We start from the raw sequence: 24,812 nt of genomic DNA, 5'->3' as shown, positions 1-24,812 counted from the left end.
TATAGCCAGTCAGTCGTCCTTGTTCAGAGTTCTTAGTTTTCCTCTAACTTTTCTGGGCGGTTTTCCCTCAAGATATTGATAACCGTGTTGTTTGCTAGTGTCCTAAGTTTTCTATAACGTTTTCCTGCAATCTTTTCTTCATCATCATTTTCCTTGTTTGTAATTTAACATTAATGCTTTTGTATTTCCATTGCACTTTTTTGAAATACTTGCCGCTGTTCGGTTGTTAACTACCATAAGCTTTTTGGTGAATTCTCTTAAGGCACTGCCAACACAAATAGCTTAGGAAAAGCTTAGGGGAAAAGCTCATTCAAACAGAAGACAGTTTTTGTTTATATAAACTTAAGTGTTTTTTAATCTTAAAAAAGTAATCTAAATCTAAAGTCAAACGGAACTTTAAGTTGTGCTCTTTTTGTTTTCAGTGATTTTATGAAGGCACTTTATTGATAAATATATAAATATTCTTAGAGTTAAATATTCCTAAAAATGTTACAAATTGTTTTTTAGAAAAGAAGTTTAGAAGTTTTACTAATGAAAAAAATTCAAAGCTTACATTAAAAATAATTATTTTTATAAATTGAATTTTAATGCGCACAAACTTGTGCTGCATATAAAGGTTTTACAAATATAAAAGTTCTTCCCACCTTCTTCAAAAGTGATCCTATTTCAATCCCATATCCAAAGTTGGTGCAACAGCCACCGGAATAGGCACATTTCTAGGGTGGTTTACATCCCCTCTGTCATAGTAACCTCCTAAATGCTCTCCTGGTACATGGTAAAGTCCATAATGTAGTCCATTGTTGGCCACCTATAAAACGTTTTCGGAGAAATATTAAAATAGAGTCAACTAAATATTTTGAAGTTTATATACCCTTTTTAATCCATTAATGGAAGCTAAGAGCAGGGCCATCTTGGCCAACAATAGTGCTTTACCGCTCACTATAGACAGCATTTGGAAGCCCATGGGTACCAAAATAGCTCCCAAAGCGGTAACACCAAACATCATCGTGATAATCATGTTATAACGATGTCGTCTCAGTCGGGCACTTCCCACAGGATCGGTGTCAGAAGTCTCTAAAATAGAAGATATTCAATGTACCGAGAAAGAGGTATAAATTGTCGAAGACCCACCACTATTTAGATATCGCTCAGTAAGTTTGCCCAAGTTCACTTGCAATGTGTGGGTGGTTAAACCCTTGGCCAAACTCACAGCTAGCTGATCAAACCAGGTAAGATGCTTTAGATCCTTCCGCTCATCTTGGGGTCTTGAAGAGTTATCAGTGACATTGGGTGCAGATACCAGACGTACTCCATCGTATAAGGAAATCTCTGGAGCAGACATTACGTCCTCGAAGATGTGTAAGCTTTTTGAGCGGAAACAAGACCACAGGCTTTGATTGACTTCAGATTGATAGCAGTTGCGTAGATCACTGCGCAGTTTCTTCAGCTGGAATATCCATGATTTATCCGTATGATCCTTTCCACTCACAAAACGATCACTTAGGATCGCTCCAAGTAGGAATAACACCAAGCCCGCCTGCACTCGCATTGTTCTCCCTTTGAAATCCGAAATGAAACTGCAGCAAATATGATCGCATCGATGCAGTTTTTATAGCCCATAGCTGATCAGTGATCGGCGACCGATCTCGTCCAGTGCACCCGGTCAATGGGGCAGATGTGGAGACCCTCTTCTCGGATCTCTAACGGTTTCTTTTAGCGGTCATGGTCGGCAGACAGTTGTTGACTTTGAAAACGAGTGTGGGCAACCCAGAAAATCAAATGGGCTGTGCCTAAAATTAACTTGTCAACATCGATTTGCAAGTGGCCACGATCGCTTAATTCTAATCAGATCCGTTTCGACCCTGTTTACTCTCAACAGGCCATGAATTAGACGCTCGATTGCGTTGGTAAGCAGCATTCATGGGGCGTAGACTGTCATCTGTAGGTTAATTCGAATGAGTTCAGGTAAAATGGGCTTGGCTTCGATTTGTAAGTCATTGTTTAAGATGATTCCAAAGGAAGCATTAAAAGATTTGGTTTAAAGTCAATTAACGGATTGATTGAAATATGATTGTTTTAAACATTGAGTTTTATTTTAATTTATTCTTTATTAGCTAAGAGGTCATTCATTGCATTTCCTTTGCTTGATAATTGTTTTGAACAAATTCGTACTAACATTAAAAGGTTTTCGCTTTAATAGTTACAATGAGTGCAAAAGTTGACGTTCAGTGATTGGTTGTTGCTCTAGACTTTAAACTAGTTAACAAAGTTTACAAAAAACAGTTCTACACTTGCCTAAATATATATGCAACCGCCAAAATCGATTCTATAATTTTTAGAGGGATTTCACAATTTTTTGTTTTTTTTTTTTTTGGTTTTGAGTGTGGTAAAAACAGTTGCTCAGAGCCGGGTGCCCAGAATTCGAAAGCCCTGCTCTTCAGATACAATAGTACTATAGATACGGCGCTGCTCCTCCCTGATTCTCGTTAGAAATATCCTCAGTGCTTCTGTGTGTATTTTGTGTAAACGCGTCCTAGCAAAAAATATATCTCATCTCATGTGATTTGGAACCCCCAATCCTGCCTCCATTTCGCTTCTCCTTGACTATGTGGCGCTTGGCAGGCGGTGGCGCCAGTACAATCAGGATCCCGTGGCCGTCGAGGGCGTGGCAGCGGCTACTCCGCGTCCGAATCGTGGCAGGTACAACCCGAACTTGGACTCCACGCCGGCCAGAAGAGGAACTGCCGCCTTGTAGCCACCGATGTGGTCCAGGTTCTCGGTGCTCACCGACGCCGCCGCCTTCTCCAGCGGAGTGGTGATCTTGTGCGCCTCCGATCCCTTGGGATGGCTGCCTCCGAAGTCCACGTAGAAGAGCCGCTGCAGCAGCTCGTAGGTCACCAGGGTCACGCCGAACTGCGGCGAGGAGCGGAACACACGAGCTGTGGGAAAAGGTGATAGATATTAGTACAAATTTACTTTTAAGATATATTGCCAAGAAACTAATAATGCTCAAATAGCCTTAAGAGGTTAGAAATCAAAATCAAAATAAATCATGAAAATTCAAAATGAATAGATAACTCCTAGGTTTATTCCGACTTACCTGCAGTGCCTTTCCAGAAAGCCCTAGGTCCCTCTTCCGCCATGATCTTCTTGGTGGCATCCCAGACGCCATTATAGGTGGTCTGGCCGGAGCGGGCCACCACCTGCAGGCGGGTCTTGATGACGTCGGCGGGCGTGACGAGGGAGGCGGCCGGAACACCGGCAATTGCGCCGGCGGCCAACAAAGTGAGTGGGTGGTTGTAGCCGTCCTTGTCGGCCATCAGGGCCTTGGTGTGGGCGTAGGTCGGGAAGTAGATGGCCGAGAAGGGCACATCGCGGAGAAGGCAGGCCCTGGCTCCCTTGTAGAGGCCGAATAGCCCCAGTTCCCGCACCACCGACCAGGCACGGATCTTGCTCCCCGTTGCGATTTCTCCCGCCACTTGAAGACGGATCTTGACAATCTCCAGGGGATTGGTGAACACCACTTGCGAGGCACCTGCACATCCTCCGGCCAACACCTCTGCCCAGGTGGGAATGTTGCCCTTCTTGTCGGTGAGTTTGTCCCTCACCAAATCGTTAACCGTCAACTTGATGGCTTTCTCGGGTGCCACGCCCATTAACTGGGGCAGCAGACCTCTGTACAGGCCCATGAAACCCTCGTGACGGACAACCTGACGGTTTAAATTGATAGGATTAGGATTATTATAAACAAAATATTTGAGCACAATCACCTTTTTGAAGCAATCCAACGAGTTCCGGTAGGCAACTTCACCAATATAGGAGCCCGCGCGCTGGTTCTGCATTCGAGTCTTGACTAGATCGATGGGGTAGACCACAGTGGCACCAACAGCTATGGATAAATTAAAAGTTAGTGAGTAAAGTTATTGTAAGGAAAATCGGGATAGTGAACTTACCGCCCGCAAAGGATCCCAGAGTGAAGCGGTAAGAGCTCTCCAGAAGCATTATAAAGGCAGATCGGTCGGCAGGACTCTCCACCGCCTTGATATCCGCCAGACGATGTGTCATATGTTTTGTATAATGTTCGGGGGCGATGTTGCTCAGGTCACTGTAGTCGATGCGGCTGAGGAACCAGAGTATAACAATCAGTATTTATTTCCATTAAATATATATATATATAAAAGGGTAACTAAGAGACACCAACTGGGTTAGGTTTTTGGGTTTTTCGGGAATTCTTGGAGGGGGATATATAAACAAATAAAGAAGCGGAACTCAGGCCAAGGAAGGACGAGATCACTTGCCTACTCGGAGTTATCTTTCTCCTGCGCTTCCACCAGCTTGAAATTGCAATTGCGAGTGCAGCGCAGAGAAATTGTGAAATAAAGAGAAACACAGAGAGAAAAGATACAAACAAGCAACAGTTAGCACAAAACATTTGACATTTGTTTTGGGAAATTCCCTGGGAAACTCATGCACTTTCTAGGAAATGTATAACGTAACAAAAAAATCGGACAGACTTAAGCAGTATTGCCAACTTTACTGAAACTAGTTACGATCAGTAAAATATATTTCAGTATACTGAATTCTTTATTATTGTCATAAATAATATTAAATTCCCGGAAACTGTCTAATTAAGTCAAAATTTGTTTCACACTTGTGCATTTCAGAGCCCTCATAAATAACACATTAAATACACGTCGTATGTTACAATCAAAACTACGTTTAAAATAACAATTATATTAAATTAGATCATCACTAATAGAAGGCTTCTGTAAATATATATTTTTGAATACTTAATAACACAATTAGTCATATTAAAGGCCTCGAATGTAATGTTTGTGAAGTGAGCTATTTATGTGAACTGTTATTATAGTAAAAACTGCAAAATAAGAGCCTCAAATGTATATTTCCTAAAAATCTATAATTTTCTACTTTTAAATGCAAAATCAGTAAATATCCAAAGCACTAAAATTTGAAGTACAGAAAAACTATAACTGAAGTTCATAAGGAATCATTATAAAACAAGTAAATGTAACTTATCCAGCAAAAAAAATGACATTCAAAATTAAACAATTATATTTTATAGTTTTGCTAATTTATGTCCAAAGTTGGCAACACTGAACCCGAAGGCGTTTGTTTCATTTAACTCACCCTGCTTGATGGACGGCGCCCGCCAGATGGAACAGGATATCGATTTCCAGAGGCGTGATCTGACTCATCGTCTGGGCAGCGTACAGGATCTGGTCCTTGGTGATCATGTCCGTGCGACTGCCTTCGGTTGCGTACAGGTATACTTGTTTGATCAGTTCCATGTTATTCAGCAGCGAGGTAAATGCGATGAAATACGGGAAGCTCACTTTGTGACCCTCAGTGACCTAAAGATATTAAAAACAATTTTCAGTAAGGGCAATCAGATCAAAGAAACCACGGATAGCTACCGAAACTAGGTTGTCCTTGACGCCGGGGGTCAGTAAATGCCGCTTAACATTAACGATTATGTCCTGGAAGTCCAAGGGGGAGATGAATCCAGTGCCAGCTGGATCCTTGCTGCGGAACGCCTCCATCGCGTGCTCCTCGTGGAAGTCGTGCAGCAGTTGCGTAAACTCAGCATAGTTGATAAGGCGTTGCTTCTTCTGTAAGTCGGGAAGATGTTTAGCTTATTAAACATATTAAAATACATGAGATTGCAATGCACTTACATCACCAAAGTAGCGCTTGATAAAGGGGCCGTCTAAGCTAAAAGGTATCTTTGAGTGCAGTTCAGTTTTTTGTACGACATCAGCAAAGTCAGCTGGAATGGGTACGAATTATATTAAAATTAGATTATGAATTAAAGTTGTTTTCTTTCTCACCATAGGAAACGGTGCCGTTGCCATTGCGGTCGAACAGCTGGAAAGCGGTTCTGTAGAGGGCGTCGGGAGTACAGAGCAGACCCTCGAAAGCCTGGAACTCCGAAAACGAAATAAGTCCATCCTTGCTCGTGTCCGCAATGTTTGCCAGCAGGCGGACCGATTCCTGTTAAAGTAATATTGTTGTTAAACAGAATTTTATTTGAATGATTGTAAACTTATTTTTGTAGATTTTTAAAAAGAATTTTTAAGGGTTGTCTGTTTTTAAATGATTCATTAAGTGCAGATTCATTATATTACTTATGCGGTTACAAGATTAAATTATTTATTAATATTTCAATGAGCATTGACTATATGTTTTTTAAATTACAATTTTTGAAACAATGTGTTGAGTCGAAGAAACCCTATAAAACTATAGATAAGATATCAGAATAATTAGTTTGCAATTTAAAATTGAGTCTGTCAAACACCTTTGGGACCCAAATATAGTAAATGATTAATAAACAATTTTACATTTTTTTTCCAGTGACAGGTTAATCTCTTTTAATTGAACATTAGACCCAGTAGTCACTCTCAAATAAGATGAGATAAACGCGGGCCGTAAAAGAAATTGCCCCCATAGACTTTGGCACCCGTTTGAATCAGTTCCAATATGCGGGGGCACCTACGATCAGGTTCAATTCGGTTCTCAGATCATAAAAAACTGATAAGGAGGCCCATTAAAGTTTAATCTGTGACGTTGGCCGTTAGACACGAGGCAGCCAAGTGATTGCCGGGTTATTTTGTTTATGATGTGTTTGCGGGTGGGTCAAGGTCAACCCGTGAATCAGAGTGGCAAAGTTGTGGCACCGATTTATGTTTATAAGTTTAGTGTGTGGCGCCGCTCAGGCATGAGTTATCTAGCGATAAGATATGGCCAGTCTTATCGGGCAGACTATGCAAAATAACCTTGCAATGACCCGCGAGTGCAGCAAATGCTCGATACTTACGTCATTAAATGCAGATTCCGAAAAGAGTCCCAGGAACTTGCGCACGAAATCCTCGCTGGTCATATAATGCTCGCCATTCTTTTGGATGGAGGCGTACTTCAGGAACACCTCTCGCAACTTTTCCGTGCCGGCGCGCTTTAAAAGCGTCGGAGACTGCAAAAAGAATTGCAGAGAAAACAAATAGTTGAATTAGTTGGGATATGATAAAATCCATTATAAAACTTTCATTTCACGGGTGGTTGATAAACATTTTTAGCACGTCAATGTATGTATTTATTATGCATTTTTTAAGTGGCTGCGAAATTCAACCCCCTTTTATCCGCCACTGTCTCACTCTCTTTCAACTCTCCCGTTGAAGCTCAAAGGCAAAAGCAACACGTGTCAGCCGCTCAAGAATCCCAATTCAAACTCACATTTGGCAAACTCTTGGTCAGAGGCATTCCTGTTTTTTAGCTGTGTCTACTTCTGTTTCAATGTTATTTCCGCGATCAATTGCGGCATCTAATTAGCTCATCAATGCAAACCGATCTAATCCACAGCGCACCGCCAGACTGCTGCGCTACGTTTTTTTTCCGCGATTAACTGCGAGTGGTGCGGAATTGGCGAGCACCACCAGCAGAACCATAACCACTGGGAGAGAATCTCTGGGAGAACAACAAAAAGAGAGGGCAAGAGCGGTAATTTTACCTTGGCCGCCACTCTTAGTTTTCTGGCTCATTATCAATGTCAATGACGTCTCTTAAAACAGTTCTCTTTATAATTGGTGTATAAGGTAAACACTACATAGTAATTGTATATTTATTGTAGGATTACAGGGGAGAGCCAAATTCTCAAGACATCATAGAAATTTTTAAATCATAATATATTTGTATACATTTAATAATGAGGTACACTAAATGAAATCTTGTTGTAAAGGGTATTTTAATAAAGTATCTTTAAAAAATTGCTCAAACAAATTGTCAGAATTTTGAATGGTAAAACATGAGTATTTTATAAAATCTTTAGAATATGTCTCTTGCTGTTTTTAAAGGTCACAGAATTTTAAATGAATATTCTTTTTAGCTTAAAAAATATATGAAATTAAAAACACCAAAATTGTTTTCCACCCCCTTTTAAAAATATTAATGTCTAATATTTCTAGGTGTAAAAAAGTTTTGTTGATGACAAAATGCGAAGGATATTCATATGTTGGAGTTGATCACCCCATGCTATGGGGTTGTAACACATTTTAACATCGATTGTGATGGCTTACAATCTTTAAGTAATTACTTCGAGCTTTATTTTCGCATAGCTTGTTTGAATTGAGGATCTCATACCCTATTTCATGTCATTACCACTTGTTTACTAGCTTACTTCGACGGTTCGATGCACAATTCAGCTTGAACAACAATCGCCTAAAGGTCAGCAGCTCCGTCAACAAGTTCAACATCGATGACAATGCGCCCGATTCGATTGCCTAGCGTTTATCAATTGGCTCATTGACGTAATACGATTAGCACGCGATGAAATTGTAATTTTCCTCTCTCGTTTTTTGCTGGGGGTCCCTCTACGTTCTCTGATTCGCTTGTTTGTGCCAGAAAATTGCTAAAAACAATACCAGATTTCATAATAAAATCAGCGAAAACACGAAAATATTTATGGACCCAACACTCATGAAATGTTTGCAAAAATAATTAAGTTAATGCTGCGCTGGCAGCATCGTTTGATGGGTTATCAAAGTCAGATAGCTTTCGGTTAAAATTGATTATAATATGGACTAAAATAAGAGCAAAAAAAGAAGGAGTGAAATCCCTTATGACTGGTTCGGATTCAAAAATATACTGAAAGAAACTTGTGTTTACAAGTTCCTCTTATAAATGAGTATAAATCTTTATAACCAAATAAATCGAATTGGAATGTAACAACATTACAGCCATGTATGTATGTATAAATGTTAGGTCACAAAAAAAGCTTAAATGTGCATTCTACATTTAAGTTAACTCTCGTTTCGTTCACTGTTGTTGTGGTTTAGCTTAGTTGGAATTGGATTTAAAGGATTGGGTTTTTGTACCCCCTGCTTGTTAGTGTCTGTTGGATCCATCAAAGTGTCGCATTGACCTTTCCCAATCGATTGGCTGTGGCAATAAATGAATTTGTTCGTCGGCAATTTGCTGCACAATTTGCGATGCCATCAAGAATTCATGGGCGGCAGCGAAACTACGAAAATTGAATTGTCCCTTTGATGAGGATTTATATATATATCATATTGATGCTGGGACAGGGATGTGCAATTTCGCTTTATCAGAAACTAATTAAATCACCATGTTTGTAATGTGATTTTCAATTAACATGCATTGTTTTTCTATTAATTTGGGAAGCATGTAGATTTGCTCTGATATGATGGGAAATAAAATATTTATACGAAATTAACTTGAATTAATTAAATTTCAGTTAATATACTTCAAGTATATACGTTAATATACTGATTAGCATTGGCTTATTTGTTTAAAAATATTATATTTGCAAAACAACTCCCGTTATTTTCTTTTTCAATTTTTACATTACAATTTTCCTCTGGAAAATTTAAGCTTTGTCCGATTCAGTGGGCATGAAATAATCCAATCCGAATATAAGCCCGATTCAACTTGATGCCATTGCACACTGAACTTGTAAAACCCCCGAATGTACTTTCTATTCATGCCCAGTAGAAACGGTTTTTTTATCTTCCTTTTTATTCGGGCAGTGCCAACAAGCGGAAAATGTTACACATACGACCCGTGTGACGCCACACAAGAGCGATTTGTTTGTTTGTTTGCTTGGGTTGTGTGTCTCTCTCAATGTTTGTCCACCCCGCTTCGCGACTTCTGCCTTGTTGCATTTGCATAATGAGTTCTTCTTGGCCATGGTCGTCGGCCCTGCCTTTCGCCAGTCAAAGGTTGCAGGCCCAGGCCGCTTTCCCTCCCATTTTCCCCTGGTTTTCCTGCCTTTCATACCGCTAAGCTGCCTGCAGCGTGTGGTTGTCACTGTTATTGTTCATATTGGTGAATACATATAAAAAGGATGAATCAGATCATGAAATGCAAGTTGGAATTTTAATTCCGGTAAGAAAGTGAATTGACTTTACAAAAAATATTAATGTTGACTTTAAGGACTACAAATATGATATCTAAATCGTTAAGATTTATTCATGTATAAAACTATTTTTATGATAACTTATAAATCAAAATTAATAAAATTGCCAAGAAGAGTTTTTTTTCGGATGGGTTGTATGAGATTTTTATCAGCATTATGCCATTAAAATTATCGGACTGTATTGTAAATAGCAAAAGCTGGCGCATGTGTAATTTGTTGATTTAAATCTGATATAAAAAGTTAAGCTTATATTTTTTTTACATTTTTCTCTGTGTTGCTTCCAAGGAAATTTGTTGCACGAGCGGCCAAGTTTTGTTATTGTTTGCAATATCCGTCAAGGTCAGACCGGCTGTTCATTATCGCTGTGGTTGTCATTGTTGCTGGGATTGGATGGGGTAATTTTTGCCCACCCCCACTAACTGAAGTCAAACAGGAAAATGAACAACTGGAAGCTCGAGGAATTCCACCCAAAGCAATCAGCCAAAAATGTTATGAATTTCTATGACTCCATTCAGTAAATTTACTTTATACAAGCTGCCAATAATTAAAAAAAATTAAGGGAAAGGGTGAATTGCTGGGAATTTAGCAACAACTGCACCACTGGCACATTACGTATACGCAGGTTGAGCCATGGGACCACAGTCAGCTGGCTAATTGACGACAGCAAACGAAATCGAGAGAATCCAAAAGCTAGAGAGGTATCTATATAATAAGAGATTTTAAAAAACAAGCGGCTGGAATGATCGGTAACTGCAAACTGAGAACTGCAAACTGAGATTCTCCACATGAGAATAGCGGTGACTTTTCCAAAGTCGTGAGCAGAGAAAACTGGCCACAAATCCGTTGGGTTTGAAGGTGATACGCTGGATGTGCGGAAAGCTCTCGCTTAGAATGATATTGTTTTATTTCTTTATATAATTGTTTGGACTGTGAGCTTTCCGAGATATAAAATATTTATCTTTCGACTATTTCGTAATGTTCTCTATCGCATCCAGATGCGGGTTCCTTATTGATATTAATTAGTCGAGGCACTTCCTTGATCGGTCAGTTATCAGTCCAAATAGTTAATTAGTTTCCTGAACTGAACGTTACCTCATCCTTATCTGGCATATTCACTAATTTGTATGAACACAATCGAAAAGTCTTTTGGATCTCCGCGAACTTCAGGCACGTTCGCGTTATCTGGTTATGTGGACGTTAAACTTATGTGTCAGATTAACCGTAGGTTTAACTAGTAGTTTAAAGGGTTTTTATGCAGATACTGGTAATATTATGCTGGTTTCTGATTTTTGATAGTCGCTCGAGAGGTTTTTATGTTTTGTTTAATACTTCGAGGGTTTTCACTTATTAAATTTGGTTAATCGAATAATTTTCCAATCTTCTAGACGGATATATATATTGCTAAGCGTAGCAATTTTCGAAATCGTCTCGTGATGTTGTTTTTCAGAGAGACGCGCGCGATTTTCTCGATTTGTCATCCGCTGGCGTCGCGCTGCTTTTCCATTCTGAACTGTCGGAATTATAGAATCAAGAGCTTTTCCGCTTTCAGTAACTGCGGCAGCAACGTCGACCGAGCGAGAGAGCCGCAAATAAAATACAAATAATAAATAAAGAGAACCCCTCGGCGATTGCATTTCAGATTCATATTAATTTGGAATCTCATTTTGGTTGGCTTTCGTTCTGTGCCCGGGACGTGCGCTTTTTCTTGCCAGTGCAATTTTACAATAAACAATAACATCGACTATCAACTGCAAAAGCCATAAGCAGGGGGTCTAATCAGGGTGGTGTGATGTGGGCTAAAAGAAGTGTTTTTCTAAGCCCAAACAATACCTATTTGATAATATAAAAGTGCACAACGATCCATGTGTGCAATGTTTTCACGGAAGTAATTTCCTTCTAAGTGGCCTCAAGGTGCGAGCAATCGCTCTTCTTCTCTCTATCACACTTTTCACAAATGCGACTAAGATTTTAAGAATTAAAAATTTGGATAAACATATTTTATACAAATTTGTAACGTTTTGAACTTTTGAAGCCATCTAGCTAGTTAAAAAAAAATCTTTCTGAACCTACCAGAATCTTAAAATGCATTGTAAATTTATAAATTGAATTTTCAATTTCCATTAACCTTAACAGTTGCTAAACATGTGACCCCAGCTGTTTTTTCACATGCATGGCTGGCAAGGTCACCAATTTCGAGCGTGCCAAGTGGTTGACGATTTCACGTTGTGAAAATTTCTTAAATCTAGTTGCATTCATTCACAGCTGCTCGAGTTTCTCTGTTTACAATGTAAACACGTGCTGGGTGAAATTACACGAGAAAAGACCGAAAGAGAGCGGTTTTTTTTTTGTTAGAGAGGGTGTGAGACGAAAGAAAGCGCCAGAGACATTGCGTATACGCATCGTTGGCCATCTGCTGAGGGCACGTGAATGAAGCGTGTTTCGGCGCGTATAAAAATAGACAAGCGGGCGAGATAATTTCGTTGTTATTTTAACGATATTCTGGGCCAGAGAAATGCCATCTCCGCCCTCTAAAGAGTTTTTAACAAGGACGTCGCATTTTTCGTTTTTTGGAGGGGTGGAGTTCGTTGTTCGTTAAATAAAATGAACAATTACGAGCACCAATCATAAGCAGCAAGCTGCACGAAACGACAGACTTTAGTTATGAAGGTTAGCCAAATGTCAGTTCAGTTTTCCCACTCCCCGACATGGGTGTCCTTTTTGTGGCACGACTGGCACCAGCTCAGGGATTCACAAACACAATCGCAGCTCCGTTTTCCCTTTGTCCCTTACAAAGGCTTCTGTAGTTTAACACTACTTTTTCTATACTTTTCAGTTGAAGAGTGATGGATGAAGGGTACCAAATGCACAGTCAGCTGTTATCAATTTGTATCTGTCCATCGCGTTATCCTTGCTCTTTTCGATTAAGAACCCTTTTACCTTTTAGGTATTTCTATAAAACATTTCTCTATTGCCTTCCTTTTGCACCTCAGGGAAAGATTATCTATATATGTTCAAACGGACTTGTTAATTGTTCTTGATTTCATTTACAACGCACAAGTTAAAGTACTATCTACATACTAAATGCTCTTTCTTTTTGAAAAACATCATTTGTCTGTCCTTTAAAATACCAATTACTGCTTTTATTAATTAATTATTAAATTGATAATTTTAAGTCCCTATTTGGACTAAGAAGACACTTATGATAGATGAATATAAGTTCTAGTAAATTAAGAGCATAGAAAATTATTAAAGTATACTTTTAAAAACAATATTGTACATTTAAATCTAAAAATTTAAAATATATTTTTTGAGATAATTCTTTTGAAAGGTATTTTATAATTATCTGAATAAGCCACATATGCCTTCCCAGCTTATTTATACTGTATATAGTTAGTCGGCACTTTTGCTCTTTCGTTTCCTTTTCAGAAGCACTTATTTTTAGATCCGAGCACCTAATCCGCCGCCTCTCTTGGTGGCCAGAGGGATGGTTTCCCCAAAGGGGTGGCTTTGGTAATTAAAGCGCAAACTGGCGCCCACTTGATGCAGAGGGTAGGGATTCTACGGAAGACAAAGGCTAAGCTCCAGCGAGTGCACTTACTTCTTGGCATCGGACGGCTGGCAGTGCGGGTATCCAATTAAACGGAAACGGGATGTGCATTGACATTATCAGCGGCTCAGCGGGTGGGTTTAACTAGAAAGCGCTGACTTTTGGCGCTTTGGCTTCAGCAAATCCAGTGGGGATTATGGGGCTGGTTTCCACCTGACCCCAGGTGGGTGGTTTTAAGGAGCTGCTCTTTTATCGATTTTTACGCACTTAATTCCGCCTATCTGGCGGGTAATTCGATTCACTGCCACTCGGATTATCACTTGGATTTAACTCTCGATAGGTTCCTGTTCCTTGAATGCACCCAGAAATGAAAGGCGACAGCTGCTGCACTGGGGACACCTTGGAGAACAGGACCGTGCCAGTCAGTCGAGGAATCGCGCTAAACTGGATGACAACATGGAAAACATGTCTTAACAGGGGCCCCAAAAGGTGGTTGTGGAGGGAAATGTTAGAAGTCGAGCAAAATGTTAAGTTTTCCAACCCCTAAGTCTCTGAGAAAATAATATAAACTTGTTAAAATTGCAAACTGTTATATCTAAATTTCATAAGTTTTGTAGTATTATATATGTAAATGAACTTTTTGTAAATTTTGTTTTAAAAAATATGCTTTGCTAACAGCTGTAGTTTATGTAAAGCGGAAAATGTGGTAATTTTACAAAGGGAAATTTCCCAGCTGAGCAGCTCGGAAAGTCGAAGCGCCATCTTGTGCCTTGAGTTTTCATTTTTAAAAGCATTTGGTAACGTTTAATATATTTGACTGAAAATATAAAATCATTACAGGTCTTAAATTATAACTCTTAAATGTTGAAAATCAAAATCAATAAAAAACACCAAGAATATATTGAAATCAAATTTTTACTTCCCTTATTGGACCTCCTAAACAAGACTTTTTTAAGCTCCAATCTTGGTTAGAAGTAACCATTAAAAGTGAAAAATATGGTCAGCCATAAACCAGTAGTCATAAATATTTATTTGTTTTAGTACAATAGGTAAGCATGCACAGTTTAATAATAGCATTTCATGATGATTCGTCTTTGAACAACAGGTTATTGCAAGTAGTAAGCAGTAGAAGGACACGACTCCTTTTTGGAGCGTCCCGAATAATTTGCACTGAAGCTGCATGGGTGAGTGTGTGTGTGCCTGTGTCCGAGAGTGTGTGTGTGTGGGTATGTGAGTGCCGGGTATTGCCCGACAACTGCCTAACATATTAAATATATAGTAGATAGTAACGAACGCAAGGGTTAGCCACAATTGAAAATCACATAGGGTTCTTAAGTGAAATAATGCAACAAACGGATAGGCCGGAACGCAATAAATAACAACAAATGCCGCCGAGTGCTTAATGTGATGTGTCGACGATCCTCGGGGATCAACAGCTTGCAAAAATACATATCTCTCTCTGTATGCCGAAAATAGTTACTTTCTCTAACTGCCTAAATCTCTGTAATTTCCATGGTTAATCACTCTTTGACACCCGAAATTGGAGCTATTGCTGGATCTGCGGAATTCGGTGCATTTAAGTGACTATCTGCGCAGATCGATGACCTTGATCTTGGCCTGGTTGTCCATCCGTATGTGCTGGGCCTCCATGAAAAGCGGCGGATCATTTGGATGCGGATGAAAGCCCGACTGCCGACACTGCGCAATGTAGTCCAGTCCGTATTGTGGCGTGAGTATAAAGAAACCAGTGCTGTCGGAGGAAGATATGGTAACAAGATAAGCAGGTGCTATCCAAAAAGACTCATGAATGACTCACGTGTTGTACTTGGGGGCGCACACGATGGCCAACGCTTCGGGCATCATAATTTGATAGGAGCAATGCGTGTGCAGGTCAACGGAGGACAAGAACGCAGTCTGGGTGGGATGGGTCTGAAGAAGGGCAGACAATAAACAAAAAGTTTACAATAAAGACATTTAATACCCACATGTATCCATCCCAGCGTAATCAATTGCATCTGATCCTGCACATCGAATATCTGCTCCTCGTGCATCGTGTTGCAACTATCCGGAGTTCCCTGCTGTTGCGGCGTGATGATGTGCGTGATGTTCAACTGGTTCTGCGACAGATGACCAGCCAACACTCCGCATGTCTCAATGTTCTTCGAGGTGTTGGCAAGGGCCAGTTTTAGGAACACCTCCATCGTATCACCGGGAACATGAACCAGTCGCAAAGAGCCCGCCAGCAGAGAATCCGTACGGTTGTACGACGGCTTCTGGTTGCGATCGAAGCTTGGCTTGGAGCTGAAACAAAGAAACGAAGTTTCAGAATTGCAGTCTATTGAAAAATGAATTATTTCTTTGGTTAATTAAGCTACTCAATAATTGGAAAACAAAAACCCAATCCTAAATATTATTGTTAAAGTCGTAAAGATTATGCAGTCCAACTGTTTGACGAAAGTATCAGTTTAATGGGCCTGACAGTATTCTTATCAAGTTTAATTAAAGTGGGATCGTTTTATCGTTTTATCGACCATCGTTCGATAAGCCAGCCTAGGTCTTATGTTTGTTTGAGGTGTCCTATTTCAAACCTCAAACCAGGGGAATGCAGATTGTAAACAGCAAATTTACAAAGCAGTGCAATTATACTGCGTTGTCGGGAAGGCTACTGTCGACGTTGCTTACAGAAATTCTTGGGTTCTCATATTTTGAAAATCAAATAGGAGATGACTAATTCTGGATAACTAGACTGAACAAGGGATTTCTTTGTGCATGAATTAGATAACTAAGCTAGAATCTTCTTTGAATCTCACTTGGCTGTCTTGTCGGCGGCTGCTTCATTGGCAGCGGGCAGCAGGAGTCCCGATCCCGGCAGACTGCGATTGGCGCCCGTGGGGAAGTCATTGGGATAGACGACCTGGTCGAGCAGGTCCAAGTCCGGGGCCGATGGCTGGTTGCCCTCGTCGATGAGCACATGCAGGTTGGCCGGTATGAGAGACGGCACACCGCTAGCTCCTCCGGCCTTCTCCCTTTCCTTTTGCCGCTGGCGCTCCTTTTCCCGCTCACGTTCCCGCTCCAGCTCCCTCACCCGCTCCGCCTCCTTGCTGGCCAGGAACTGCTCGTACTCCCGCTGGTAGTGGGTCAGCAGCTTGGTGCGCAGCTTCTCCGTCGTGGGCATTATCTCGTCCTTAATCTTCTTGTTGATGTCCCGCACCTCGGCCTTGACACTGCCATAATCCGGATGCTGGCGGATCTTCTCGATGAAGAGGGTCATGTAGCGCAAATAGAGGATGAAGGCGTTCTCGTGGTTGCCCTCCCGCAGGTAAACATTGGCCATGCGCAGCATCTCGGTGCCAGAGCGATAGTACCTGCAAGGACATGGCGAGTGAGTAACTGAGAACCCCAGAGTCCTTGGCCACACAAGGTCGCAGCCTTGGTGGAATTGACCGTGGAAACGAACGCCTTAAATCGAAGGACTCACCGCGTAACGGGTATGTTCTTGTCCACCTCAATGAGATTGCCACAATGCGACAAGTGCTTCATTCGCTCCTGCGGCTCCACGACGCCCATGCTCATGTTGTTCACAGCCTTGGACATGGTTTCACTAGCTCCTCCTGCTGTTCCAGCTCCTTGTCTGTGCTCCCACTGCCTGTCTCCCTTTCGAGTCCTTCAACTTTTGTCTTGGGTTACTGCTGGCATCGATTTAGACGCACGATTCCAATGCTATTCCTCAATCTTCTTGGGTGGAGAATTACTCATAATTACGCAGGTGGCGTCTTTTGAAAAACAGCTGTTCTTTCGTAGTCAGCTGTGGAGGGGTAGAAACATCGATGACAACATCGAAGTCATCGATACTTCCCACCTCTAACCTATCGATACTATCGATGCTAATAGAAGTGCGAGGGGTGGCGACCTTTGCGAACGTTACTTTTGAATTTGAAGTTAAAAAAGTAATTTGAGTGTTATAGCTTGGACACTACAGGTAAGGTTTGCTGATTTCGAAACAGTGGGAATTCATTATAAAAACCTATACTGACATTATAGGCGTATTAATTATAATTCAATTGTGATCTAAAGAAGTCTAAAGATTCCAACTGTTTTGTTTAAATTTTTGCAATGTTTTTGTGCCTTCGCGCGTGCCGAAACATAAAGAAAAGACTTGCTTCAGGTGTTTAAACAAAAGAATAAGCAACTTAATTTTCCATTTTAGAGAATGACCAGCTAAAAATACAAATAACATTATAATATAAAAGATTTGACATTGAAGTTTTCTTAAATTAAAGTTTTCTAATTGTACGTTGCAAATTTGTATTTCTAAAAAGCAAACCGTAGAATCCCAATGGAATTGCACATTCCTAATCCGTATCGCCAGCAATATAAAACACGGGCTAATCTAGGCAATTCTCTTAAGTTTTCGCGATAGCTGCTTTTATCAATTGGTAATTTTAAGACCCCTCAGCTGGATGGATTGTGAACAATCTTTGAGCGTTTATTCAGTAGTAGCTAGTGGGTTGATCCCTAAAGAAGTCGACAGGAAACTTATTTCTGGGGTAAGCCAAATAAAAAATTCGAAACAATTACTGGTGCAAATATCGTTTGCTGGGGTCAAAGTGCACACTTGTTTACCCAAGTATATTAGCACTAAGTGGCCCAATCTAATACCCCTGATCTGCGGAAACTAACGAGGCGATATGATAAGCTATCGGTGGATTATTTAAAGCAAGCAGATCGGGCAAAACCAACAGTGCAGGTGGGATAAATGGGCAGAGTTAAAGGAGATTGCGTTATAAGATAAATACTAATCTAGGAACAATAAAAGTGATAAACGAATTTAAATTTCCAAAATAGTCTGTAGATTGAAAAATACATATTAATCTTTACTAAACAAGTTTTTAGCTTTATTTTAAATAACTAAATATTATTTAAATACTATTTTGATTGCCGTATTGAGTGGCACTATTAGAATTATGGATAATTAAGAATGTAAGGTTGACAATACTCTTTTTACTCTCTTTTATAATGTGAGTTAATAAAAGCTTAATACTTGATATAGTTTTTGCCAATTCGTGCGCGATAGCTATCAAACATGTATTTGTATGAACGAAAATGTATTGAGAGGCCCCTTGTTTGATTGACCGCTTGAGCGACTGACCAACTGACTGATGGATGGCACGTACGCCCCCAAAGCGTCCAAAAAAATAAAAACCGAGACCCGAAAACCCATTCACAGAAGCAAGCGCCGAAAGCCGAGGTCCCCGATTCGGGTTCGGCTTGAAACTGAGTTTGGCTTCCAGCCGAAATGGTTGGCTCGATCAGTCGAGTGCCAGCTTGGGCGCAAAACGGGCCACAATCCACGGATCTCGGTTTTAATTCGAGATAGTTTCGTTTTGTACATGTTTCGAGGGGAGGGGACACAAAAAAAAATAAAAAAAAATAAATAAATAAACTGTCGCGTTCGTGGAAAGATAAATAAATCGAAAAAAAGTGGGGCCCAGCGTGTTTTGAAATCGGCTCTTGGCATCGACAAACACCGAACTGCAACTGAAAACGCTGCACATTATCCATTAATTGAGGGGATAAAAAGCGTGTGATAAGCGCAGATTAATTATATCAATTATTTTAGCACTAATAAAAGGCCCAGCCAAGTTTAAACCATAAATGACAGTGTCAGTGTTAATAAGCCCTGGACAGTTGCAGTGAATACAGTGCCAGTTTAACACAAAGGAAAAGGAGTTCACATTGCATAAACCTCAAAAACAAAAACAAAAAAACAAGTCCAAGCATCCCTAAATCAGTGCAAGTAAGCACCTCAGTGAGAGATACACATATATCGTATATACTTATCTTATAAAAGGCCCATCAAACGAAATCTTCTGTAATTTGCTCAATTGGCGCGTTTGTCCGGCGATCAGCGTTTGGCGGCCCGTATCCAAGAGATACTTTTGCAGTATCTTTATGGTATATACAATTTGATTGCTCTCTTTTTCGAGTTAGCGTGTAAGTAAGTGTGTGCGTTACACTTTTGAGCCTCCAGGCGATTGCAAAAGTATCTGAAATCGAAATCCGCACAAAAGATACATGTGTTTGCCGGGCCATTTGTATCTGTATCTTGTGCGATGGCCCTGCAGCTGATAGTCGCTGTTTTATCGTCGAGCATATTTATTTAATTTTCGTTTTCAATGTCAGGCCCGTTGTGTTTAAATTATGCAAAGTCTACGGACTAATGGGGGTCGGGTGGTCGGTTGCTCAGGTGGCTGAGCCACTGGCACTGCTTTACATTCACGGCAATTACTCACTCGATTTCCTACTTAACGCCTTTTGCGGGAATCCAGGAAAGAAACAGAGAGTTCTATATGGAACCCAGTGCGCATACAAAAGAAGTCGATTCATCATTTAATTCGAAACAATAGCAAGCGGAAAGAGTAGGAAAAAAACGAGGGAAGAGAGGGGTGGTGCTAATGCGCGGGAGTGGAAAACCCCAACTACTTTTGGTTTCGAGATATACAATGGCGGTCAACATAAAAGTATATACTCTACTACATGTGCTCAATACGATGATATGAACAATAAAAATCAAACAATATTAAAAAATATATTTTGAATATTAATAATAGTATTATCTAATATTGTTGTTATCTTTAACTGAAATCGCCATGTATTTTGACAATCCATACTTCCTGAAATTACATATATTTTGTATACTAACAATGATATTTGAAAACAAAATTGCATAATATAATAATTTATGTAGGTCAGAATATAAAAAAAGATTTAAATAATAATAAATAAGATTTATGGATCAAAGATATTACAAATTTATTAAGCAGTTCTATTGTGTTGACCGCCTCTGTAGCAACCATTGAGCCACTGAAGAAGCCGCTTGTGTTTCGCAACTGATAAAAACCGGTTCCGAAGACGGGCATTGATATTGCTATTGATAAGAGATCCCTCGCCTGTCATCTTACAACTGCGGGTCGGTTGTTTGTTTTGTTATTATCATTATTACTGTTATTGTTATTGTAATTGTTATTGTTATTGCAGTTCGGCTTGTTATTGTTATTGTTATTGTTAATGCCATTGTCGATGGGTCTGCTGGAGGTCACACCCGCCCAATCTTAGCCCCATTCGAAGTGCGATTGCCAACGACCGCGGGGGGAATTTGCATTTGTCCGCTTTATCTATAGGCGACTGATAGATGAGGGCCGGATGGATCGTTTTGGATCCAGCTGTCCGGTAGTCCGACTGTCCGACTGTCAATCGATTATCGCTTTCGTCACCATGTCGTTTTGTTGCAGATATTTGCAATCTACGAGCGGATTGCCAAACACGAGCGCGGTCTTTTGATTTACGCGTTTCTGAGTTGCTATAGAAATGATTATAGAGCGGAAAGATTACAGATACTTATATTGCAATTACACTGGTTTTTTCATTGATCAGAACTTAAAGGAAGTGATTGAATTAACAGTGATTTCAGTAATAAAAATTCACTTAAAAGAGTAAACGTTATACTAAATAAATTAAAAACACTTTTATATTATCTAATATTTGATTGGCGTTTAGTTTTCGGCAATCTTAAATGCGGTCTGAACAAAATTTGATTTACAAATTGTTTATGGTTATGAATTAACATCTTTAAAATCTGCCGTTAATTTTATTGGATCTTGGCTAGAGGTCTATTTGCTTTCTGCTAATTTGACTAATTAATTGATGTTTAGGGTATAGTTTGTTATCTACTCTCATTAAAAACCAATAAATATTTATGACTCATTTGTGGCCATTACTTACTAATTGCAGAATAATGTAGTTAAAATTTGTATAATTTCAATTACAGCCATAGAACTGTAGATACATTTTTCAGCATTTTAAATTGTAAATATTTATGTCAAAGATAAGGTTCTCTAATTGCATAGCGTATCTATTTATTTAGGTAACTATACTGATCACGAAAGGCTAGCTTTTGGTATTAAACATGCCTTTACATATTACTATATATTTTGCTTTAAATTAATGGAAGTTAAACAAATAAGGAAAGGTTAAGCTGCTGCTAAATAGTGTTTTGGCTTAACTTTTTCTTAAATATATTTATATATATATATATATATATATATATATATATATATATATATATATATATATATATATATATATTTATATATATATATTTTTTTTTTTTTAATACCTATATTTTTAGATCAAAGTCAAGTGCCACAACCCGAATATGGACATTAGCAAACTAGCTTTCCTGTCCCTTCTGGCCCTGAGTTCACTGTGCGGATTGGCCAGTGCCACCTACAAAGTGGGCGTGGGCCGAGCGGACATCACGGGACCGCCAGTGGAGATCAATTTTGTGAGTATCTCCCCATAGCATTTTTGATTTCCATAGATTTAATTCGTTAATCTGCTCTGATAGATGGGCTATGCCAACATCAAGCAGGTGGGTCGTGGCATCCACACCCGAGTGTTTGCCCGTGCTTTTGTGGTGGAGGATGGGAAGGGCAACAGAGTGGCCTTCGTAAGTGCAGATGCCGGGATGATGGGCTTCGGCCTGAAGAGGGAGGTGATTAAGCGTCTGCAGGCACGCTATGGCAATGTCTATCATACTGACAACGTGGCCATAAGTGGCACCCACACCCACGGAGCACCGGGTGGATTCCTGATGCACCTGCTCTACGACATCTCCATTCTGGGCTTTGTTCCCCAGACCTTTGAGGTCATGTCCCAGGGGATTTATTTGGTGAGTGTGTAATATATATTATATAATAACATAAATTAGCTATTGCAATTTCTATTCCCACAGGCCATTAAACGTGCCACCGACAACCTGGTGGATGGTCGCATCTTTCTGTCCAAGACCACTGTGCTGAATGTCAACATCAATCGTTCGCCCACATCCTACCTGAGAAATCCCGCCGAGGAGCGGGCCCAATACGAACACGACACGGACAAGACACTGACCCAGCTGAGATTTGTGGATTTGGAGAACAATCTGCTGGGTGCTTTCAACTGGTATGCAGTCCATGCCACATCGATGAACAATACCAACCAGCTGGTGACCAGCGATAATGTGGGCTATGCTGCTCTCCTCCTCGAAAAGGAGTACAATCCGAACAAGATGCCTGGAAAGGGTAAATTTGTGGGCGCGTTCTGCTCCTCGAACCTTGGAGATGTTTCCCCCAACATAATGGGTCCCAAGTGCTCCATTTCTGGCAATGAATGCGACCTGCTGACCTCCCGTTGTCCCGCTGGCGAGGGCGAATGTTTTGCCTCCGGACCGGGAAAGGATATGTTCGAGAGCACCCAGATTTTGGGCCAAAGGTTGTCGGATGCTGCACTGGGATTGCTCAACGAACAGAGCCAGGAATCCACTGCTCGGGAGGTGACTGGAGACGTGAGGTTCATCCACCAGTTTGTGGATATGCCCAATTACAATGGTAGCACCTACAATCCGCTGACCAGGAAGATCGACAAGGTCAGAGGTTGCCAACCCGCCATGGGCTACAGTTTCGCTGCCGGCACCACCGATGGACCAGGAGCCTTCAGCTTCGAGCAGGGAACCACCACGGACAACGCCATGTGGAACTTTGTGCGCGACTTCATTGCCGCTCCCACGCAGGAGGACATCAAGTGCCATGAGCCGAAGCCCATTCTTTTGGCCACCGGCAGAGTGAGTACCCCAAAAAAGATACACATATGGAAGTTCTAATATATATTATATATAAATTATATATAAATGTATGAACTTATAAAACTAACATTTTAAACTTGAAATATTCAAAATGGTTATATCTTAAATATTTAGTTTCATAATATTTTTTCGATCTGATTACGGCTACTACATATTCTATCAAATGACTTCTAATGCTTTTATCATTACTATGTATATGTCTTCCCATAAAATGTAAGCTGGAATTAATGAAGGCATCCATTTTTATGATGTTGCTAGCACAATTAATGACTTATGTTATGACTGACTGAATTTAGCTAACATTAAGTACAGAGCAGTGGTCAGACAATAAATCACTAGGTTATTGGGTCATTTATTCCTACTTGTCATTATTCAGAATGTACTTAGAATGCTTTCTACTTACATGTTATTATTAGCCTGAGTGTTTTGCAAGCCCATTAAATCTTTATTGATTTAATTGCCATTTTAGGCCACCTTCCCCTATGAGTGGCAGCCAAAGATTGTCTCAGATCAGCTGCTGAAAATTGGAGATGTAATTATTGCAGCCGTGCCCTGCGAGTTCACAACGATGGCAGGACGACGACTCCGAAATCAAATCCGTGCCGCAGCCTCCGCCGCTGGAGGCATTGATACCGAGGTGATCATCGCCGGACTGACCAACATCTATACCAGTTACACAGTGACCCCGGAGGAGTACCAGGCCCAGCGTTACGAGGCAGCCTCCACGATCTTCGGGCCCCACACCCACTCAATTTACATGGACGTATTCGAGCGACTGACCAAGGCAATGATGCGGAACGAGACCGTGGATGCGGGTCCGAGTCCGCCGTACATGAACGATGTGATGCTGTCGCTGAATACCGGAGTGCTCTTCGACGGACACCCCATAAACACGGACTTTGGCTACGTGAAATCACAGCCCAACAAGGAGTACGGCATTAACGAGACCGTGAAGGTCACCTACATATCCGGAAATCCGCGAAACAACCTGTTTACCGAGAAAACTTACTTCACCGTGGAGCGAAAGATTAACGAGGACCGCTGGAAAGTGGCCTACACGGATGCCAGTTGGGAGACCAAGTGAGTTTTAGCTGGCTCAATCAGAAACCTAGTTATTAACCTTATGTATTTCCTTTCAGGATGGTCTGGCACCGCACCAACACGATCCTGGGCTTCAGCGAACTGGACATCTATTGGAACATAAGTCCGCAAACGCTTCCCGGGGAATATCGCATCCGACACTCCGGAGAGTACAAGTACATCCTGGGCGGAAAGTATCCCTATGAGGGCCTCACGCACTCCTTTGCGGTCAAAGAGGATTAGGTGACTTGCACCGAGACATCCCCATGGAGTGATCCTATAAATATTCCTGGCCAGGCAATTGTCGGGTCCATCAAACGCAAGAACCAACACTGAATCCATGTATTTATTTACCATTTGTAAGTGACGAAGGAAAAGCTTTATTTTTGCTAAACGCGAATAAAATAGATGCCAAATTTTGTTGAAACTAAGCATTGCGTTTTTGATTATATTTATTTATTTCATAAAAAAAAAAGATTTAAAAAGAATCAAGCTGCTTGACTTTGTGGGTTACCTTTAGTAAAAATAACTAATCGATATATCATTTGATTGCCCTA

The 24,812-nt window shown here is 40.5% G+C and overlaps 4 protein-coding genes across 11 annotated transcripts; 1 reads left to right on the top strand and 3 right to left on the bottom strand.

The window, feature by feature from the left end:
- Positions 1-626: 626 nt before the first annotated feature.
- On the bottom strand, positions 627-1,871 carry LOC128252801 (uncharacterized). 2 transcript variants are annotated; one of them, XM_052980854.1, is made up of 3 exons: positions 1,132-1,871; positions 872-1,074; positions 627-808 (listed from the first exon to the last, which is right to left on the bottom strand). In XM_052980854.1, the coding sequence occupies exons 1-3, from the start codon at positions 1,547-1,549 to the stop codon at positions 662-664; spliced, it is 768 nt and encodes a 255-aa protein (XP_052836814.1). In that variant the 5' UTR covers positions 1,550-1,871; the 3' UTR covers positions 627-661. The 2 variants fall into 2 exon arrangements, with proteins under 2 accessions (XP_052836814.1, XP_052836825.1); XM_052980865.1 differs by having other exon boundaries at positions 1,135-1,871.
- Positions 1,872-2,068: 197 nt separating this feature from the next.
- LOC128252719 (calcium-binding mitochondrial carrier protein Aralar1) lies at positions 2,069-13,913 on the bottom strand. 3 transcript variants are annotated; one of them, XM_052980673.1, is made up of 10 exons: positions 13,545-13,913; positions 6,836-6,988; positions 5,850-6,012; positions 5,697-5,788; positions 5,436-5,630; positions 5,149-5,372; positions 3,954-4,120; positions 3,771-3,889; positions 3,101-3,710; positions 2,069-2,939 (listed from the first exon to the last, which is right to left on the bottom strand). In XM_052980673.1, the coding sequence occupies exons 1-10, from the start codon at positions 13,608-13,610 to the stop codon at positions 2,641-2,643; spliced, it is 2,088 nt and encodes a 695-aa protein (XP_052836633.1). In that variant the 5' UTR covers positions 13,611-13,913; the 3' UTR covers positions 2,069-2,640. The 3 variants fall into 3 exon arrangements, with proteins under 3 accessions (XP_052836633.1, XP_052836652.1, XP_052836643.1); XM_052980692.1 differs by lacking the exon at positions 13,545-13,913 and adding an exon at positions 11,039-11,454; XM_052980683.1 differs by lacking the exon at positions 13,545-13,913 and adding an exon at positions 7,249-7,462.
- A 575-nt stretch (positions 13,914-14,488) lies between these two features.
- Positions 14,489-17,464, bottom strand: LOC128252752 (STAM-binding protein-like A). The gene is made up of 5 exons (XM_052980777.1): positions 16,972-17,464; positions 16,304-16,858; positions 15,479-15,794; positions 15,310-15,422; positions 14,489-15,243 (listed from the first exon to the last, which is right to left on the bottom strand). Exons 1-5 carry the CDS (start codon positions 17,085-17,087, stop codon positions 15,078-15,080), a joined length of 1,266 nt encoding a protein of 421 aa, XP_052836737.1. The 5' UTR covers positions 17,088-17,464; the 3' UTR covers positions 14,489-15,077.
- Positions 17,465-17,940: 476 nt separating this feature from the next.
- Positions 17,941-24,686, top strand: LOC128252687 (neutral ceramidase). Of its 5 annotated transcripts, none has more exons than XM_052980631.1 (6): positions 17,941-18,040; positions 21,682-21,837; positions 21,901-22,224; positions 22,288-23,154; positions 23,645-24,255; positions 24,315-24,686. In XM_052980631.1, exons 1-6 carry the CDS (start codon positions 17,954-17,956, stop codon positions 24,496-24,498), a joined length of 2,229 nt encoding a protein of 742 aa, XP_052836591.1. In that variant the 5' UTR covers positions 17,941-17,953; the 3' UTR covers positions 24,499-24,686. The 5 variants fall into 5 exon arrangements, with proteins under 5 accessions (XP_052836591.1, XP_052836620.1, XP_052836613.1 ...); XM_052980660.1 differs by lacking the exon at positions 17,941-18,040 and adding an exon at positions 18,529-19,290; XM_052980653.1 differs by lacking the exon at positions 17,941-18,040 and adding an exon at positions 18,529-19,479.
- The last annotated feature ends 126 nt before the right edge of the window (positions 24,687-24,812 follow it).

Source organism: Drosophila gunungcola, chromosome 3R, assembly GCF_025200985.1.
Source record: "Drosophila gunungcola strain Sukarami chromosome 3R, Dgunungcola_SK_2, whole genome shotgun sequence".
Classification (NCBI taxonomy): domain Eukaryota; kingdom Metazoa; phylum Arthropoda; class Insecta; order Diptera; family Drosophilidae; genus Drosophila; species Drosophila gunungcola.
The sequence above is the reverse complement of the archived record's forward strand: the minus strand, read 5'-3'. Positions and strand labels throughout refer to the sequence as shown.